This window comes from Carassius gibelio, chromosome A21 (genome assembly GCF_023724105.1).
Source record: "Carassius gibelio isolate Cgi1373 ecotype wild population from Czech Republic chromosome A21, carGib1.2-hapl.c, whole genome shotgun sequence".
In the NCBI taxonomy this organism is placed as follows: Eukaryota; Metazoa; Chordata; class Actinopteri; order Cypriniformes; family Cyprinidae; genus Carassius; species Carassius gibelio.
This window is the reverse complement of record NC_068391.1, coordinates 22,400,607-22,422,344: the sequence shown is the minus strand read 5'-3', so window position 1 is coordinate 22,422,344 and position 21,738 is coordinate 22,400,607. Positions and strand designations below refer to the sequence as shown.

Genomic DNA, 21,738 nt, shown 5'->3' with positions numbered 1-21,738 from the left:
TTATTTCTTTTATTTTTCTCAGGATCAGTCCGAAATAAGTGATGTGTCTAAGGATTCTGCTACAATTCCTGAGGACCCTACAGTAGTTAGCCCACGAGATGCTACTTTTTTTAGACCCCCTAGTGTTCCACCTACTAAGAAGGTAAGACCAAAAGTCTCTTTCTAACTGAGTAGGTCATCTAAAAAGAAAAACTTCATTTTCTTCCATATTATATTATTTGAAATTTTCATATAACGCAATATAGAATTCATACTCTGCTATCAAAAATGAAATTTTTGAAATTTGAATAATCGCTTTTCTCTACTTGCATTTTATGATTTTTCATGTCTGGTTTTACTAAAAGTCATTGTAGAAATTATAAGAACATAACAAGCCAGAAGTGTCTGTGATGCAAGAAAAAAGTGAACACTTAGTTCAGGTTTAATATGTGCTGTTGCCAGTGTTGGGCACTAATGCATTACTTAGTAACGCGTTAATGTAATTTAATTACTTTTTTAGTAACAGTAATTTAACACGTTATTATTGTCGAAATAGTAATAAGAGTATAGTTACAAGCCAAGGTCTCTATACATTACTGCCGCGTTATATTGCTGACAGAATGCAGTGTTTTATAATCTAGAGAATGTAAAAAGGATGTAGTAGGCCTACACGCACAGTCGAGTCAAGTGCCAGTGGATTAGAGACATGCTCCCGGGAGCCCCTACGCAACATCAGCGCGGGAAAGGATGCACGAGTGCTGGCGCGAGAGGTAGACAGTCGTGTGCGGGATGCGGGAGAACAAAATGATTCACAGGACTACCAAAAATATAAATATCTAAACATAAAATATCTAAAACAAATAAATGGTTATTCATTTATTGCACAAATGCAACATAAACTAATATAAACAATTAACTGCTGCAAGTGTACAGTATATGCAGAGTTTCTATTTAGGCTATAACACATGTTTGTAGCAATGAGCAATGCAGTGCTGAAATTTGCATGCTCACAAATCCTTTCATTATAGTACATGAATTGTAGACATTATGAAAGATACATTATGCATATATTTGTGTTAGAACAGAGATTTGTGAGATTACGATGAACTGAGATGTCTTTTAGAGATTATAAAAGCAGTGCTATTTGCTGGCATTCTGCCGTCAAAACCAGGCACGCAACAGCCGCTTGCTTTAGTTGAAAATAACTGTTCTGTGAATGTTGATGCTGTAATAACTAGGCCTGTCTTTTACTAGGCCAGTGTTTTACTGTATAAAAACATGGATGTAGTCTCAGTGACGTCACCCGTTGACTCCTGAAGAGCGTTTTTGAAGCTTAATGTATGCAGAGCGGGCCGTCGCCATCTTGGCAGCGCGTCATTGTGTGACTCTCACGGACAATCAAAAATGGGCGAAAAGGCAGGAGCTGGTTGCTGAAGCTATGCCCACCTATCGAGAAGGCGGTGACAGCAGCGGCAATCTACCTGTCACTCAAGTGACCACTCCCTTAATTATGCAGAACTTTAAGGCTTAATATAATTTAAACCGATGAGTTATAAATATAAAATAAAAATGAGCTCGATAATTTTTTCGGCCGCATTAATTTCTTTTTCCAATTTTGGATTTTTTTTTTTTTTAAATGTCACACTTCATGGTTTGGGGTAAGTCTGGAGCGCAGGCAGAACACACCTTCTCCGATGGCACAGATGTCCCGGGAATAAAGAGATTACGTCACGCAAGAATGACAGTTTTGGGAAGCGTCTTTCATTTGCTTGTGAATATTTGTGTCTCAAGTGATATTGCATTGTACTTGCACTACTGCTTTATTTTAATACTGCGTAGCATATTTTGCAAGTAACTTCGTTGCCCTTTATGTCGAAATGCTCCCACATAGTAGCATACTTGCTCAGCTAAATATGTCTTTAGGTGTGCGGTTGCGTGTGTCAACTCACCCAGTGAGTTAACACACCCACACACACGCACACACACACACACACACACACATATATATATATTAGGGATCGACCGATATGGATTTTTTTTTGTGCTGATGCCGATAATGATTTTTTTTTTCATCAGCCTTAGCCGATGACCGATACGGGCTGCCAATTTTCTTGAGGCGATATTTGGAGCCAATATTGCTTTTTCTCACTCAATTTACATCATAAAAATGACAAGATACCAAATGTTACAAGTCTGAATTTAAAAAAGGAACATTGCATCGCAACCGCGTCGCTTCTTTTATGAGCATGCGTCCAAAGCCAGGTGGTCTCTGAATAAAACTCCTACAAATATAAGGGAATCACGGAACAACGTCGGCCACTCTGCATTATTTAATCCTATGACTAGTGTTCATAACAGCTGCCGTATGCATATGGGTAGGATATAACTTAACTATTTAAATTAAATGTATGCATTTAGCAGACGCTTTTATCCAAAGCGACTTACAGTGCAATCAAGCTATCAATTTTTACCTATCATGTGTTCCCGGGCAATCGAACCCCCAACCTTACGCTTGCTCTACCAGTTGAGCTACAGGACCACCATTTGCAGCTCCCTAAATACAATGACAAGCATTTATAGACGAGGCATTCGCGTTTTCCATTTTGACCCACAAACTTTCTTAGCTATAGTTGCACGTACATATAGAGCAACGCTGGCGCCGATACAGGATGGCTGCCTCCGTGACGAGGTCCGCATATGTTTTTGTGTTTTTGTTAGTTTGTCCTGTCTTTAGTTATATTCCTGCCATCAGTTTCACCAGGGAAGAACTGCTGAACATTCGGCAGAACGCATCACAAGATGTTTTTCCGGATTTCAATTATTCAGATGTTTTAGTGAACGTTGTTATCGGAGGAGCGGCGGCGCTGATCAAGCGCTTCAGGACGCGCAGACGGGGGAAGTGAGCGGGAGCGCTCGTCAGACTCAGGAAGCGCGGATTTCGAGCGCCGTTGCCTAGCATCCATCTGGCAAATCTCCGCTCTCTACCCAACAAAACGGACGAACTCCTTCTGCTTTCTCGGACAAATAAGGATTTCACACACTCTGCTGCTCTGTGTTTCACGGAAACCTGGCTGAATGACACCATACCGGACAGCGCGCTCCATCTGCCGGGCTTTCAGCTGTTCAGAGCGGATCGCGAATCAGAATCCACTGGGAAATCGCGCGGCGGCGGGACATGCTTTTACATCAATGAACGGTGGTGTACAGATGTAACTGTGTTAAAGAAGACGTGCTGCTCAAATCTCGAAACACTCTTCGTTAACTGCAAGCCGTTCTATTCGCCGCGGGAGTTTCACTCGTTCATTCTGGTCAGTGTTTACATCCATCCTCAAGCGCATGTGAGCTCAGCTTTACAGAAACTCGCTGATCAGATCACAGAGACAGAACAACAACACCCGGACTCTGTTTTAATCATTCTCGGGGACTTTAAAAAAGCCAATCTGTCCCGTGAACTGCCAAAATACAGACAGCATGTTACTTGTCCCACAAGAGACAGTAATATATTGGATCACTGTTACACCACAATAAAGGATGCATATCACTCTGTTCCACGAGCAGCTTTGGGACGTTCTGATCACCTTCTGGTTCATCTTATACCGTCCTACAGGCAGAAACTAAAATCAGCTAAACCTGTATCAAGGACTGTAAAAAGATGGACTAATGAAGCAGAGCAGGATTTACAATCTTGTTTTGACCTCACTGATTGGAGTGTTTTTGAAGCTGCTGCCACTGATCTGGACGAACTCACAGAGACCGTAACCTCATATATCAGTTTCTGTGAGGATATGTGTATTCCTACAAAGACTCAAATAATTTACAATAATGACAAACCGTGGTTCACTGCAAAACTCAGACAGCTCCGTCAGGCCAAAGAAGATGCTTACGTGAAGGGGGACAATGTCTTGTATAAACAGGCTAAATACACATTGGAAAAGGAGATCAAAGTGGCAAAGAGGAATTATTCTGAAAAAATAAGGACTCAGTTCACTTCCAACGACTCCGCATCAGTGTGGAAAAGTCTAAAGAAGATCACCAATTACAAGACACCACCCCCCAGCACTGTAGAGAATCAACGACTGGCAGACGATCTGAACGAGTTTTACTGCAGGTTTGAAAGAACACCCATCACCTGCCCTGAACGCCTCCCCACACAACCATTCACACCCTTCACAACTCCTGCAACCAGCCCTGAATGCCTCTCCAAACTACCGTTCACACCATTAACAGCTCCTGCAACCCATCCTGAACACCTCTCCAATCAAGCACTCTCACCATTCTCACCTCCTGCATCCCCCCTCTCCCCCACACCTGCAATTCAGATCAGCGAGGATGCGGTGCGCCAGGTCTTCCGGAAGCAGAAAAGGAAAAAAGCACCAGGCCCAGATTGTGTTACACCAGCCTGTCTGAAATCCTGTGCTGACCAGCTGGCCCCCATCTTCACACAGATCTTCAACAGATCGCTGGAGCTGTGCGAAGTCCCTTCATGCCTCAAACGTTCCACCATCATCCCCATCCCTAAGAAACCCAAAATTACAGGACTAAATGACTACAGGCCTGTGGCTCTAACGTCTGTAGTCATGAAGTCATTTGAAAAACTGGTGCTGGCCCACCTGAAGGACATCACTGGGCCCTTGCTGGATCCTCTTTAGTTTGCCTACAGAGCAAACAGGTCTGTGGACGATGCAGTAAACATTGGACTGCATTATGTTCTGCAACACCTAGACAGACCGGGGACTTATGTGAGGATCCTGTTTGTGGACTTCAGCTCGGCCTTCAACATGATCATCCCAAACCTCCTCCTGCCCAAACTAAATCAGCTCTCCGTGCCCACCTCCGTCTGTCAGTGGTTCAACAGCTTCCTGACAGACAGGCAGCAGCTAGTGAGGCTGGGAAAATACACATCCAGCACCCGTACAATCAGACCGGAGCTCCCCAGGGCTGTGTTCTCTCCCCACTGCTCTTCTCCCTCTACACCAACGATTGCACATCTAAGGACCCCTCTGTCAAGCTCCTGAAGTTTGCAGACGACACCACACTCATCGGCCTCATTCAGGACGGTGACGAGTCTGCTTACAGACAGGAGGTAAAAGAGCTGGCTGTCTGGTGCAGTCTCAACAACCTGGAGCTTAACACCCTCAAAACAGTGGAGATGATCGTGGACTTCAGGAGAAACCCCCCTGCACTCCCCCCACTCACCATCATGAACAGCCCTGTGACTGCAGTGGAGTCATTCAGGTTCCTGGGCACCACCATCTCTCAGGACCTGAAGTGGGACAATCACATTGACTCCATCGTAAAAAAGGCCCAGCAGAGGTTGTACTTCCTTCGCCAGCTGAGGAAGTTTAACCTGCCACAGGAGCTGCTGAAACAGTTCTACTCCACCATCATTGAATCCATCCTCTTGCACTTCAGTAACTGTCTGGTTCAGCTCAGCTTCTAAATCTGACCTCAGAAGACTACAGAGGGTAGTCCGGACTGCTGAGCGAATCATCGGTTCAACTCTCCCATCTATTCAAGAACTGTACTTATCCAGAGTGAGAAAAAGGGCTGTCAAAATCACTCTGGACCCCTCACATCCAGCACACTCCCTCTTTGAACTGTTGCCATCTGGTCGACGCTACAGAGCACTGAGCACTAGAACGACCAGACACAGTTTCTTCCCTCAGGCAATCCATCTTATGAACAGCTGATAATAACGACGAACAAACTACACTTTATATTTATATACACACACACTTTATTTATCTAACACACATACTTAGTATACACTTAAATTTTGCACACAATATATATGTACATACATAACTTCATTTTGTAATATACCTGCCTACAATTGTCATTTGTATATTGTCATTCACTATCTACTTATTTGTATTTTTTATTCTTTTATTATGTGTTTTATGTTCTGTCGCTGTCATTCTGTTGTACTGCAGAGCTTCTGTCACGAAAACAAATTCCTCGTATGTGTAAACATACCTGGCAATTAAGCTCATTCTGATTCTGATTCTGATTCTGATTCTGAACGTGTTTCCACTTTCAAAGTGTATGGCAATATTTCAGCTAAGTCAAACAGTTAAACGATGCTTTGAAAGTTTAAAACTTACAGCACTCTGTTGTTGGGGGAGGGGCAGTGTGAACTGCAGAATCTCCAGCAACACAGAGCTGCCTATCTAAATAATGCCGGGGAAAAACTATCGGCGAACGCAGCAGCCACATATCGGCCGATGCTGATACACGTAAAAACCTAAAAAATCGGATGACCCCTTATATATATGCCCTTCTGAGGCGTCTGTCGTTGCTAAGCATCCATCAGCTGCGATATCCATTACAACAAGGAAATTTCAGTTTAGGTGCACCCCATTTTTCAAAAACAACAGGGAATTTCACCACGAAAGAAGCTGATGTGATGAGTTGGTTATTCACATGACCTGATGCGCTTGCGTCATTCTGAAAAGCTGAGATGTTTTAAACTAGATGTTGTGTGGACGGGCCTGAAAAAAATGAGCACACCGCGTGCGCGTTGCGACTGTGTCGCTTCCATTATGAGCACGAATACTGCATTTGAAATAATGATAACCCAATAACCCAAAAAGATGTGATATGTGAATGGCCCCTTCATCGGTCAAAATGTTTACTTTCGGTTAACGGTTAAATGGTCAATATGAGCATCCCTTAACTGGCATATAAAACATATACAACACATACAAACATACAAAATGTATACATTTTAAGCCACACAAAGTCAACATGTTGGTATTTCTTGCTCTAAATCTGCCATAAAATAAAATAAGTTTATTGATCTTTTAAAAGGTGTACCTGTCATTATCATTATATTAGTTGAAACTGGTCTTAGAACGACAATATTATCGTTTATCATGATAATTTCTTGGACAATTTATCGTACAGCAAAATTTATCATGACAGGCCTAGTAATAACAAATATTTATTAGGAGCGTGTAGCCTATGCTGGGATTTCCTAAATTTCATGGAGAAAAAAGTAACGTAAAAAGTAATGTAACTAATTACTTTTCATAACAGTAATGCGATTACTTTTAAAATGAGTAATCAATTAAGGCTCTGGTGTTATATATTGCCAACTGTACTATAAAGTTTATTACTATAAAGAATAAATGTTTTGGACTTTAAAGGTAAGAATGAAATGGGTAACTCCATATTCACTTGTTTTCTCTGTCCATTTGATGTATCCTTTCAACATTGAAAAGTGTTTATTCAACCATTTTGATCCATAAATCTCCAAAGAACATTAATATGAGGCACTCGATTGGTTGTTATTAAAAAAAAAATTATTGAACCTTATATTAAACATTCATGACTAGGCTTGCCGCAATAGACTGTGCTGACAGTGATGTGATATAACACCGGGCACGTCACTTGCCCACTGTAGCACCAACCCCCACTGTTGTTGATATTTTTTTTATACAAAAGTAAAAGAACAGACACTGCAATTAAAAACTGAATGCAGCTGCTCAATGCAGCATGCTGAATGACAGTCACATAACAGATCAGATTTCATTTATCCAGTGAGGAGAGTGAGTTGAGACAGACAAGGCAATGGCGGATGATTTAAGCCCCTTTCACACTGAGATTCTGAATAATACACGTTTAATGTGTCCCGGCAATTGTTCCTGGATTGTCTGAATCTGTGCGTACGTTCCCACCATAAACCGTATAAAATCATGGACGTAATGTCCGTGACGTCACCCATAGGTTTCCGAAGAACGGTTTTGAATCCATCAGCCCGTCATCTCTTGTCACTCCCTGATAATCGAGAATGGACAAAAAGGTGGGAACTGGTTTCTGAAACCATGCCCACCTAGCTCGACAGCGGCAGCAATCCACCTGTCAGTCATGTGGCTGCGCCCTTAATTATGCATAACTTTAAGGCTTAATATTATTTAAACGGATTAGTTATAAAACAATTCACCCTCCTCACAGTTGTCATGAAGGGCAAAATGAGCTATATAGACCAAAATAATGTTTTGAACAAAAAAACATTTTTTATACTCTAAAGTTTTGCATCCAGCCTCCAGCGGCCAGTTGACGAATTACAGTTTGTCACTTCTGTATGGGCTTCACGAGAGAGAGGGAAAGGTTGCCGCTTGGTTCACACACAACACGTAAAGGTCTCGTAATGACACGTGACATCAGGATGTGACGTGTAATGTACGAGTCCAAAATGCTACGCACGTTAACTTAAACTGACAAACTATCTCCGTTTCAGCACAGATAGTGAGGAACTACCTGATATCCGCTTCATTACAGTTTGCGCATATTTTTTTGAATATTATTTTTTTTTTTTTGATCTGCCTTCAAAACACCCAGTAAATGAGTCATACGATAACGTGCGTCATCACTACGACACTGCTTTATGGCATTGGTTCTGGCTTTTGTTCACAGAACTTGTTCCAGGACTGAACCCACCAATGATACTAGGTCCCCAACCAGGGATTGATCCTGGGAATCAGTCCCGGGACGTGTTGCATTCACACAAGGAAATCTGGCAATTTTCCAGGTCAAATGTGCAGTGTGAAAGGAGCTTTAGTTTCCAAATGAAATGCAAAAGCACGTGTTTAGCGATATTTTGGATTTTGAAAACCCTGTTGACTTTTGCTGTTAAGGTGATTTTGGCAGTTTTTTTTTTTTCAACATTAATTTCTTATTTAATTGGTTCCACATTGTTTGCAGATTTTTACTTTAAACTTTGTCATTTATTTTATTTGACTTCAAGCTTTATGCTGTGCCTCCGAGCTTTCTTATTTGTTTTGCTAATAAAAGTTCTACGTTTCTTATTTATATGGTTAGATACTATACATCCATACTATGGCCTGTTTTGTATACCTATTTAAACTTTAATTGAATTCAAGTTTTTTTATAGAGATTTTTACAATACAAATCATTGCAAAGCAACTTTACAGAAAATTAAGGATCTACAATATTTAGTAGCAGATTATCAGTGGTGACTGTCAGTTTATGTGCATATAGCAGAAATGTCCTGAAAAATTAAAGATGTAATCAAACAGACAATGAAAACTATGAACAGCGATTATTATATAATGCAATCACACTTATAGCAAAACTTGGTAGTTCTGTATGTTGTTTCAGGGTTAGCATCATCTGAGGTCCTCTGAGGGGTTAGCCTCATCTCTTCTCAGGTATTCTGGACCCTTACTGGAGCTTGTGTAAATCCTAGTTACATCCCGTGGCAAAACAGAGAAACAAATTGAGACATAATTAGCTTACCTGCTGTTCCAACCAAGTACAATTAATTATTTTAACCTAAGCTTAACAATATTAATGCACATTTGATCAGATGTAACTGCAGTCCAAAATTCTGAGATGCATTATTTAAATGCTTGGCAAAAGAGATGTTTTTAATCCAGATTTAAACAGAGGGAGTGTCTCTGAACCCCGAAGATTATCAGGAAGCCTATTCAAGAGTTTTGGAACCAAATGCGAAAAAGCTCTACCTCTTTTACTGTACTTTAGTAGGTACTACCAAAAGTCCAGCGTTTTGTGACCTTAGTGACATTTTGTGATAGACTGTAGCATGGAAGAAGACTAGTTAGATACGCAGGAGCTAAACCATTAAGGGCCTAATAGGTAATTAATAATATTTAGTAACTGAAATGGAACTTAATAGGTAGCCAGTGCAGAGACAGTAGAATTATGTGTAATATGATCATATTTTCTTGCCCTGATAAGGACTCTAGCCGCTGCATTATGGATGTCCTGTAGCTTATTTAAGATGCAGTACAACCACCTAGCAGTGCATTACAATAGTCCAGTCTAGAGGTCATGAATGCATGAACTAGCTTTTCAGGTAAGCATTTTCATAGCTTGGCAGTGTTTCTAAGATGAAAGAATGCCATTTTTGTTTTTGTAAGTTATTTTATATTGGGCATGGGCTGCCCTACATCATGTTGTATTTGTATTTTTGTTAATAAGTTTTGTGTTTTATAAATAGGCTTAAGTGAGTTTGACATATTTTGTTGTTGCATTCAAGCAATTGCTGCTGAACTGCCGCTTATTCAAAAGTGAAAGTTAAATGTGCACTGCACTTAGACCAAGATAGACATTCTCCAAATGGAGGCATGAAATAACAGTTGGAAGATGCTTTAGCTAGGCTCAAAGACCATGGGCCTTGAGGCTGATTTATACTTCTGCGTTAGACGTACCTGTTGCCTATAAATAGTTGCACTCCCTTACGCCACAGCCTGACGTGCACCTCTCCATAACTCTAACAGTGCGTCAATTCTATGTGGACTGCAAATGCTGTGTTTGGTCTGCTAGATTCTCTCCCTCCATATGTACTTGAGTTTTGTGTGTTTTTATGTGCACTTTAATATATTTTAATGTTACACCTTTGATGGTGACCTTTGACCATTTTAACCTTTACAAACTATATATAATTTAAAGGTCTAAGCCTCAAGCATTGACGACAGATTGCTTTTTTTTTCAATTGAAAGCTTATAAGGAATGTATTTGCTAAATTTGTGTAAGCAGCACACAACAAAACATGCAGAATCAAAATGCAGTACATACCAGATTTGTCATCATAATGAGTCATAAACACATCCAACAGCAGAAAATCCCAGTTTAGTTAGCAAGGTAAGGGTCCACTGAACGCCATCCCTTTTTGTCCAACATAGCAATAGCATTGTAATATGGATGGTAATTCGTTTTCTTACCTCTCATTTCTTCGGGACAGTATTGTTTGTATCCGTTATGGAATAACTTATGCTCAGAAGACTGGATTCTGGTGGCCGTCTAGGACACAGTGTCTTGACTTTGGATCTGTCTCTGGGGCTTATCTAGCTGTCCTGGTCTCTGCTGATATTCAGGGCTGTAGAGGTCATCTCTTTTGCTGATCCACCATCTGGGCTGGATACGTACTGGATCCGAGTGATTGCAGTGACCATCTGATCTGGATACAGACTGGATCTGGTGGCCACGGTGACCTAGGAATAAGAGAAAAACAGACAAATTGTAGTGTAGATGCCATTCTTCTAATGATGTAGCAAGTACATTGTTTGTTATGGAAAGTGTTCGCGGTTCCTGTTTTCCTAATTAATGCAGCCTACAAATATTATAGAACTCGCTCACATACTGAGGTACTAAACCATTCAGGGCTTTATAAGTAATAAGCAAGCTTTTAAAATCTATATGATGTTTGATAGGGAGCCAGTGCAGTGTTGACAGAACCTGGCTAACATGGTTATACTTCCTGGTTCTAGTAAGAACTCTAGCTGCTGCATTTTGAACTAGCTGGAGTTTATTTAGCGTGAAGAACAACCACCCAATAAAGCATTACAATAATCTAACCTTGAGGTCATGACATTGAGCAACATTGAGAGCATAGGTTATAATTTAGATATACATGTTTAGATGGAAAATTGCAGTTTTACAAATGGTAGTAATGTGGCTTTCAAAGGAAAGATTGAAATAAAGTAGCACACCTAGGTTCTTAACTAGGGTTGGGTATCGATTGGGTTTTATATGATACCGGTGCCATTTCTATACTTTTTTAGATACGTGCTGGTGCCTGAATCGATACTTCTATAAAAATAAATAAATAAAAAGCCTAAAAAGGATAACAATAAAGAACATTAAAAATATTTAAAATAAATCCATAACATTCACACACATTTATTTGAGGCTCTCATTTCCGATTTTCACTGTAGGAAACTGCTATGGTGTGATGAACAGTGAACGGAGCAAACTTTTCAGTAGATGGGGAAACTGATTGCCCCCTCGTGACCTTTTGTAAACTCTATTTATGACAAAGAACTGCAAAGATAAAGATTATTCTAACAATCTGTCGATAAACACACACCTTGTGTCCTCTGTTTCTGTTTTGAGTCCGCGCATGCTGAAAATTGCGACTAAAGACTGGGAGGAGATGGGTCTGCTGCCGTTTTCATATGAAATTTAATTTGTTATTTGTTATTTCTTTATTTGAAAGGGGACAGTGTACATTAATGAACATTAAAACAATGTAAATGTACCCGAGTTAGCTCAAAAGTGCAAATTTTCATCGGTAGTCCCCCAGCCAGATTTCAACAAGGCAACCTTTAAAAATAATCACAAGTACAAAATCAAAAAAAAAATATTTTTTTTGCATACAACACATTATGCTTAATAAATACAATTCATATACAAATGATATAATATTTAAATACACACATAAAACCATTAGTGCCCACAAGTTTGGCTTTCTACAAGCCATTTTTTTTTGCACTCTTTTTGAATGAAAAGAATGACAAGGACTCTCTAATGGTTGTTGGCACTGTGGCACTGACACAGAGGTGATTGCGAATTTGTGTACAGTTTATAGAGCTAAATGCTATTGACCTGCTCAAAAAAAGCCTAGTGACGCCCTTGCTTGTGTACATTTCAGAGAAACACGTGGAACCAGGACAAATATTTTAATCGATCGCTCAGGCATTTAAGAGGAACTGAAATGAGGCACCGAAATCTGTGTTCTTATTTGGTTCGGTCCTGTACCGGTGCCCTATTGGTACTGGGTTCATATATATATATATATATATATATATATATATATATATATATACAGTATTGTTCAAAATAATAGCAGTACAATGTGACTAACCAGAATAATCAAGGTTTTTAGTATATTTTTTATTGCTACGTGGCAAACAAGTTACCAGTAGGTTCAGTAGATTGTCAGAAAACAAACAAGACCCAGCATTCATGATATGCACGCTCTTAAGGCTGTGCAATTGGGCAATTAGTTGAAAGGGGTGTGTTCAAAAAAATAGCAGTGTCTACCTTTGACTATACAAACTCAAAACTATTTTGTACAAACATTTTTTTTTCTGGGATTTAGCAATCCTGTGAATCACTAAACTAATATTTAGTTGTATGACCACAGTTTTTTAAAACTGCTTGACATCTGTGTGGCATGGAGTCAACCAACTTGTGGCACCTCTCAGCTGTTATTCCACTCCATGATTCTTTAACAACATTCCACAATTCATTCACATTTCTTGGTTTTGCTTTAGAAACAGCATTTTTGATATCACCCCACAAGTTCTCAATTGGATTAAGGTCTGGATATTGGGCTGGCCACTCCATAACATTAATTTTGTTGGTTTGGAACCAAGACTTTGCCCGTTTACTAGTGTGTTTTGGGTCATTGTCTTGTTGAAACAACCATTTCAAGGGCATGTCCTCTTCAGCATAGGGCAACATGACCTCTTCAAGTATTTTAACATATGCAAACTGATCCATGATCCCTGGTATGCGATAAATAGGCCCAACACCATAGTAGGAGAAACATGCCCATATCATGATGCTTGCACCTCCATGCTTCACTGTCTTCACTGTGTACTGTGGCTTGAATTCAGAGTTTGGGGGTCGTCTCACAAACTGCCTGTGGCCCTTGGACCCAAAAAGAACAATTTTACTCTCATCAGTCCACAAAATGTTCCTCCATTTCTCTTTAGGCCAGTTGATGTGTTCTTTGGCAAATTGTAACCTCTTCTGCACATGCCTTTTTTTTAACAGAGGGACTTTGCGGGGGATTCTTGAAAATAGATTAGCTTCACACAGACGTCTTCTAACTGTCACAGTACTTACAGGTAACTCCAGACTGTCTTTGATCATCCTGGAGGTGATCATTGGCTGAGCCTTTGCCATTCTGGTTATTCTTCTATCCATTTTGATGGTTGTCTTCCGTTTTCTTCCACGTCTCTCTGGTTTTGCTCTCCATTTTAAGGCATTGGAGATCATTTTAGCTGAACAGCCTATCATTTTTTGCACCTCTTTATAGGTTTTCCCCTCTCTAATCAACTTTTTAATCAAAGTACGCTGTTCTTCTGAACAATGTCTTGAACGACCCATTTTCCTCAGCTTTCAAATGCATGTTCAACAAGTATTGGCTTCATCCTTAAATAGGGGCCACCTGATTCACACCTGTTTCTTCACAAAATTGATGACCTCAGTGATTGAATGCCACACTGCTATTTTTTTGAACACACCCCTTTCAACTAATTCAACTAATTGCCCAATTGCACAGCCTTAAGAGCGTGCATATCATGAATGCTGGGTCTCATTTGTTTTCTGAGAATCTACTGAACCTACTGGTAACTTGTTTGCCACGTAGCAATAAAAAAATAAACGAAAAACCTTGATTATTCTGGTTAGTCACATTGTACTGCTATTATTTTGAACAATACTATATATATATATATATATATATATATCTATATCTATATATCTATATATCTCAACCTTGTCGTCAAACTGTCTCCTGAGAACTTAGTTAGGCACATATGGCAAGGGGGTGGGTATGATTGGGTTCAAAGTGGCATTTATTTCTAGACCGTACCTCACCCTGTCCTGTTCGTAGTAACCGTCTAAATAACATTGTCCTATCTGCACTTTACCTTGGTTTAGAGCATGGTGTATGCTCATGGAGTACATTTCATGTCCTTTTTACTTATTGTAGCCATTCTAGCCATTCAGGTTAAGTGCGACAGGCACTCAATCACTGCATTGGCTGGGAGTGCATTTGTGCTCTCTGAGGCTGCATCCTGATATGTTGTACCATCTGTTACATAGTTTGCAATATCTTATGATGTTGCACAGTAATTACTATTATTATTTTAATTATTTTTTTTTTTTGCAAGGTGTAGTCATTTTATGCATGTCATAGCAGCTTTATTAACAATAGTGCAAACATGCTGAGCAGTGTTTTTTTTTTTTTAATTTTTTTTTTTTTTTGAAGCAATCTCGACCAAAACACATCACAGACATGCTTACAATGATGATTTGGGGGTTCTAAATAACTTTTATAGCAGAATTCGCACACAGTCTGCACCGATGAACGCTGTCAGATTCAGTATTATATGGTAATGGTCATTGTGTAAATAAAGGAACGTTGTTTTCGGATGAGGATCATCATGATGTTTGTACATTTCTAATGCCTGCATTTGTCCTATTAAAAAAAAAAGTAAAAGTAGATTTTCTAATAGCTCTCATAGATTTTCAAACCTCGCTATGTCAAAAAGGCCAATCTGATGTGAAAATCTTGTTTACTCATTCACAGTAAACAATATGTTGATTACAATTTTCTAAGACACTTTTGGGTAGAAAGTGTCTATGCGAGAATGTCAACTATCATGCATAATGCTGTGACTCACACACCTAAGTAGTGCCCTATGAAATCAGTTTAATTTTTTTCCCAAATTCCGTTTAATTTTTTTTCCAAATTCAGTTTTTTTCTGTAAAAGATTTTCTGGATTAAATTTTTTTTTTTTTTTTTTTACAATTTTTCCCAGCTCCTTTTTAATGGTTCAATTTAATTGTATTAATCAAATAGCATGTCTAATTAAAATCATAACACATACATTTTCACAACAATTTATTTAAAGTTTAACAAAATGTTATGAAGCCTTATGAAATTTTCTCAGAAATTCTGTTGTGTATTTAAATGTTTCTAATTATCTAATAAAGGCATAAAACATTCATTAAATTTTTCTTTCAATTGTTGAAAATGAAGTAAACTTTATTTTTTGTTAAAGGGGATTTACTATTAAAAATAAAACATGGAAGAAATGTTGTGATTATTCCTTAGGTTCTTCATTTTAGTAGTAGTAGTAGTAGGTTATGTACTTTCTGCTGAAAAATAGTAATACTGTACATTTCTGGCAAATACTTAAAACAGACTTTTATTTTGATGGGTTGCTGCGAATACCTTTACAGTTTGGTGTATGTGATGTGACGCTAGTTTTACTGAAACTAAACGGTCAAATGCTCAGTGCCTGCTCATGCTCAGACTCTCGGTGCAGTTCTGGAGATGTTGTTCATGTGTTTACCTCATTTAGTGAGACAGCAGACGCTGAAATCACCGAGCTAGGGCTGTGTATAACCAGCAAAGTTAAGATATGATACAGGGGCCATGATGCAATACGTATCACAATACAGGACTGCACTGAATTTTACCTCAGTAGAATTGAGTAAAACAGCTGTTTATGAAACACTGCATACTTTGGGCAAATGCTAACTATAAGCAGTTGACCTCTGCAATATCAAGGGCCTCCATAACTGTACCACAGTACAATATAGGTAATGGCATATGTTTACATTGGGCACTCCCCGCCATGTACAACATTCTGATTGTTTGCATTTTGTTTTTAAGCCCATAAATAATTATTTACTCATTCTAATAAATTTATATTGTAATGTACTCATTTTAATATATAAAAGAAACATCTTAGCATTGATAGTAGGTTATCATTGCACAAATTAAGGCACTCTCTACTTTTTATAAATAAAATAAAAAGAAGAGTTCTAAACTAATGTGCTGTCTTCTGTTTCTTACGCACAAACACACTGTCACTCACACACGTTTTGTGTGCAAACAGACATTCAGGGACACACTTTTTAGCCCTGCCCCGTATATTTTTATATACTATAAATAGCTTAATCACTCGAGCTACATTGTCTTTCTCAACAAGGAGCTGGTAACATCGTTTCTAAAGGAATTAAAGCCACAGCTTCACTGTTAATAGAGAAATGTGACAAAACTTGAGGTAATTCTCAGGTGCACAGCCTCTCTCCTCTCTTGCTCTCGTGTAAATAAACATTTAATGAATTACAATGTTCTGAGAATAGAATATTGAAGTGGAGATCGCTAAACTAAGCTAACAGGTGTTTTCAGAAAGCAAATGTGTTTATAGTGGAAAGAGTGCGTAGACAGGTTGCCTGGTTGACAAAGATAAGTAACACGCTTAGCAGATAGTCTGTATTGTGCAATGTTTCGGGGATAATATATCTTTATATAAGGTAAACCAATGGTTGTGTTCCTCTGCGGCCAGATAAAACCTTGTTGTAGCCTATATATTAAGCTCTTTTAATTTTTTTTTTTTTTTTTGAAATCTTGCACTTTTCTACTCCATTTTAAATGGTGTTCTTGTATTCAAATTAAGCACTGTCCACTGCTGTGCACATGCCACAATATCGATACAGGACCAGCTGTTAAACTGTAAATTCTGTTTTTATTACTGGATTCCGCGATTCTGTCCGCATTTTCTGCATCGCGGAAAACATAGGGGCCCTACCTAAGAAGATAATGGTCCCCATAATGACTGCGATAGAAGAGTTACAAAAAAGAATGTGAGGACAAAATAAATTTGTATATTTTTTTAGTAGTTTATTTATTATTTAGTTATCACAATATAAATTGGGATTAATTTGCGAGTGCAGTTAAAAAGTTTGTGAACAATTTCTCCTGTCTGATTCTTCAGAAATAATTCTAATATTCCAATTTGCTGCTCCAAAAACATTATTCTTGTTGTTGAATAGAGCTGAGAATATTATTTTATTTTATTTTATTGATGAATTTTATTGATGGATGCTGTAGACGGTAATGTTTTCTCTTGGTTCTAAAAATGTTTTTTTCCTCATCATGACGTATTTTTGGACTGATGCGACTTATACTCAGGTGCGACTTATAGTCCGAAAAATACGGTATGTATTTCGGATCAAACAAATGCAGGCTTGGTGAGCAGAAGAGAATTCTTTTCAAAAACATAAAAAAAACTCACTTTTCAAAAGCTTTTAATTGGTATTGTCATGTTCAAAATACATAAATGAAAATCAAATACCTGGCATTTCCATAGTGTAAATTGTTCATGTGCTCTGAATGACATAAAAAAATTATATATTTAGAAGAGACTCTTCTAACCTGCTTGCATTCATTCGTTTTCTGCTTCAATCTAAAGTGCTCGGGCAGTTGTGCTCCTGAAATGTCTGTCATTGCTTAAAGCCCATCTTACGATTGAAGAATCCTGTGAAAGAAACGCATAGATAAATAGTGTAGGAACTCTATTTGCGTGAGGAAATTAATCATAAATGTGCATTAAAAAGTTTTTTTTTTAATTAATTGTAAGTAAAATTACTGAAGAGGTTGCAGTAGGGGTTATCGTCAACTCTTACGATGGGCCATTGTCCTATAATTATGAGCTGCCTAGGTGAGAGAGGGGTCAGGCAGAGTTAAGGGGAAGGGTAAATGGACAGAGGAGAGAGAGAGTTGTGATGTGAGGAGAATCTGTAGAGTGACCACAGGCTATAGCTAATGTCAATTGTGGCTAACGTTGTCTCCATGTTTATCACATTGCAGTATCTTTAATAAATCATATTTAGCGATATTGCTGTCGACTTTGTTTTTCAAGCATCCATGTAGATTGTCACCACCTATGCCGGCAACATGTCTTAATCTAGAAACATCCCATAAAATTTTTAATCTAGAACCCAGATTGTAAATGAATGCTGTAGGGTGTAGGCTATAATTTACATCTGTGATGGTCAGCTAGTCTGGACAGGGATGGAAATGCTGTGCATTTCTGCCAAAGATATTTTATCATATATTTTTTTAGATATTGCATGCTGATTTTTAATCAGTTACTGCTTTCAGACCTAGGTGTCTGCATATTCTGCTTCTGCATATGTCAAGCGTTTGGGCCGTATATCTGAACAACATAACCGGCCGGTGGTTATACTACTCCCTTCTTAGTATTTCTGACAAACATTATGCAAATGAGCTTGCATGTACTGCGGAGTATGTGTATGAAAGCAGTTAGTGTTCCGGTTAGGACAAGAATATGCTGTTCATGTAAATACAGTCATTGTTACAAAACCCTACTATAACTATAATAACGATAACAACTACCTCTCTTTTCTGTTACCACCTCTCAGACTGCGTAAACCTCTCAGATGGCCTTTAACCCCGATTTCCACTGCACACGTCTGCAGCACGTTACGGCTCTCCACACCACTTCTCTAAAGATAGGCACCTAGTCTATTTTTGATTCACGCCGCATCCACACCGCACAGCAAATACAAAATAAAAGTAAAAAAAATCATGTACATTTCAAAATAAACACTGTGGAGACTCCCAATCGTATTTCACGTTTCTATATTCTTGCTAGGAGGCCAGAAATAGATGACGAGAGGTTCATCCACAAAGTCGAAAAACTTCTCATTATTATGACACCACAGATCCTTTTTACAACGACAATTAAAAAAAAAACAGAGGTGTGGAGTTTAATTGAAGGAGTTTGTAGGAGTGGAATAAACCGAATTAAACCGGACAAAACATTAACATTTAGCCAACTATGTTAGAACACACAGAAATCAAGAAAAACTATGTTGGACCATAGACTGTAGTGTTGGACAGGCAGATCACGTGGTCTCGCGAATCCTAACGCTGCGCTTCTGATCCGCTTTTGGTGTGAGTTGGTACCGCGTGGAGGATGCAACACAACCTCCTCAGAGCTGCAATGCGCCACAGATGTGTGCAGTGGAAGTCAGGGGTAAGCATCCATCAGTGGCGATATCAGTTACAACAAGGAAATTTCAGCAATGGATTTCCACCACCAAAAAACCTTGCTGTAACTCTGCTACAAGATTTATTTACAAAGTAAACAACAACAAAAAAAAACTGCAGTGTTTGGGTGCACACCATTTTTCAAAAACAACGGGGAATTTCACCCCGAAGGAAGCTGATTGAGTTGGTTCTTGTTACATGACCTGGTGGGCTTGCATCATTCTGAAAAGTTTAGATGTTTTTAAGTCGATGCCGTGCGGATACGCCTGGAAAAAACGAGCTTCCATTATGAGTGCGCATACATTTGAAATAATGAACTTGAGCACCCAAAAGACGCGATATGTGAACGGACCCGTAGTCGGTCAAAATGTTTACTTTCGGTTAACGGCTAAACAGCCAATATGAGCATCCCTAACTGGCATATAAACATTATATAACATACAAACATACGAAGCTAATGCATTTTAAGCCACACAAAGTCAACATGTTGGTATTTCTTGCTCGGAATCTGCCTAATATCTGCCTCTCTCTCTCTCTCATCCTTGGTGGACATAGACGGCAATTCACTTTTGCTTTATTTGATCAAAGCTTTACGCTTTAAGTTTAATGCATTTGGCCTGTTGAGGCTATTTTTGTTTGTTTATTGATTGTTTTTGTTATTTATACAAGTGCATTTTTTTAACAGACTGACAGTCCATTGCTTTTATTGTTTTTTGTGTTTTTTTGTTCATTTATTGTGGATATTTACAATGTTTCCCGTTTTCAGTGTTAAATATTCTTTAGAAATAAGTTTATTTATCTTGTACCTGCATTATTATGCCATTATCATTATATAAGTTGAATCTGGTCTTAGAATGACAATATTAACGTGACAGGCCTAGATGAGACAAACAATTGCTGTTAGATATACCCAGAACAAACTATATCTCATGTTTAACCCTAGACATCAGAATCGGTGGCAAATTTCAAAAGAACTGGCTTAGATAAGGATATTCTCAGCAGGTATGGTTAACAGCCATGGACACCTCTGGTGCTTCTGCAAAAAATGTTGAAGCAATTTTTTTAAATAATTTCTGTTTTTATAAATAAACCTCATATTTTAAGTAAAGAAAAAAAAAAGAATTCTCACATTTAGCTCTTAAAACTAAATTTCATGGCACCATGAGTTATTTGTAAAATTGTGGGTTATAAATGAAAATTAATATTCATTTTAAATTATCATTTACGTTTTCAAAGTGAAATTCAAAAATATTAATGTGTAGGTGTTTGAAAATTGATAAAAAAATGTATTGTGGCATAAACAGACATTTAGTCGCCTTGCAAATGGAGTTGCATATGAAAGTGATTTTACAATTACGATGTAAATACCACATTAGTATTTGTTCCTAAGCCAACATGTTTTATATAAAAAAATATGACGGCATTTTAATTTCTGTATGTGCTATTCCTCCAAAGTCACACTTCCTCAAACACACTTTTTTATTTTTTACCATGAGCAGGAGATTGGAGACATGGGGCACCTGCCTGCAGATCTGAAGCTTGAAAAGAAACCAGTCCCTACTGACAATGAGAGTGACAGCGATGACTCTGAAGTTATGAACAGCACTTCCAGCTTTCTCCGGAATAAAAAGAGAGGTCTAAATAACTTCAAAAACAGCTTTTTCTCTGGCTGCACACCTATCCGTGAAGAACATTAGTATTACAGTAGTAGAATGTGATATATGAACACTCTTGCTAACTTGTCTCTTTTTTTTTTTTTTTTTTTTGATGTGGGTTAAATTGAAGCATTTGTTTAAATTGATAATTGTAACATAGGTTTGTGGAATCTGCGATTTGTTTGCAATAATGGTTAATGCACTAATAATATGAACTGCTTATGTCATGGGTTATTTTATTGTCTAAAGCAATATGGCTGTATGACATTTGAAAAGTCAGGGTTGTAGATGTTATGACATGTTCTATTAAAAATCTTATAAATGATTCAATAAATGGTTCATTTTATTTTTGTTTATTACTTTACATTGCTTTTAAAACATTTAAATACTCAAAACTGATCTTTTAATCTCTCTTGTGAATTTTGGTGCTCAGATTTTTATTTATTTATTTTTTTGTTGCTGTTGTTCAATGAATATAAACATAAATTGTCAATTTCTATATTGGCAAGCAGAGCCAGACAGGGCCTTGCACTTCAGGGGGTCTCTTAAAAATTGGTAAATTGTTAATTTGCCCAGTTTACACACTATAGCAGGTCCCAACTAGCAAATATTATAATGCTTTTGAGCTGTTTGTGAATTATATCTTTAATTTTAAAATATGCACTCTTAATCAATATTCACTCTTAATCATATGCATAATATATAGAAAACTCCATTGATGATTTTTTGTCT

General features: G+C 38.1%; 1 protein-coding gene across 1 annotated transcript in view; it reads left to right on the top strand.

The window, feature by feature from the left end:
- Positions 1–21,352, top strand: part of kif4 (kinesin family member 4) — a 152,491-nt gene extending 131,139 nt beyond the window's left edge. The window contains exons 30-31 of the mRNA XM_052536367.1: positions 23–142; positions 20,851–21,352. Of these exons, the coding sequence (XP_052392327.1) occupies positions 23–142; positions 20,851–21,048 (318 nt within the window). The 3' untranslated portion in view covers positions 21,049–21,352. The remainder of the gene's footprint in view (positions 1–22; positions 143–20,850) is intronic.
- The last annotated feature ends 386 nt before the right edge of the window (positions 21,353–21,738 follow it).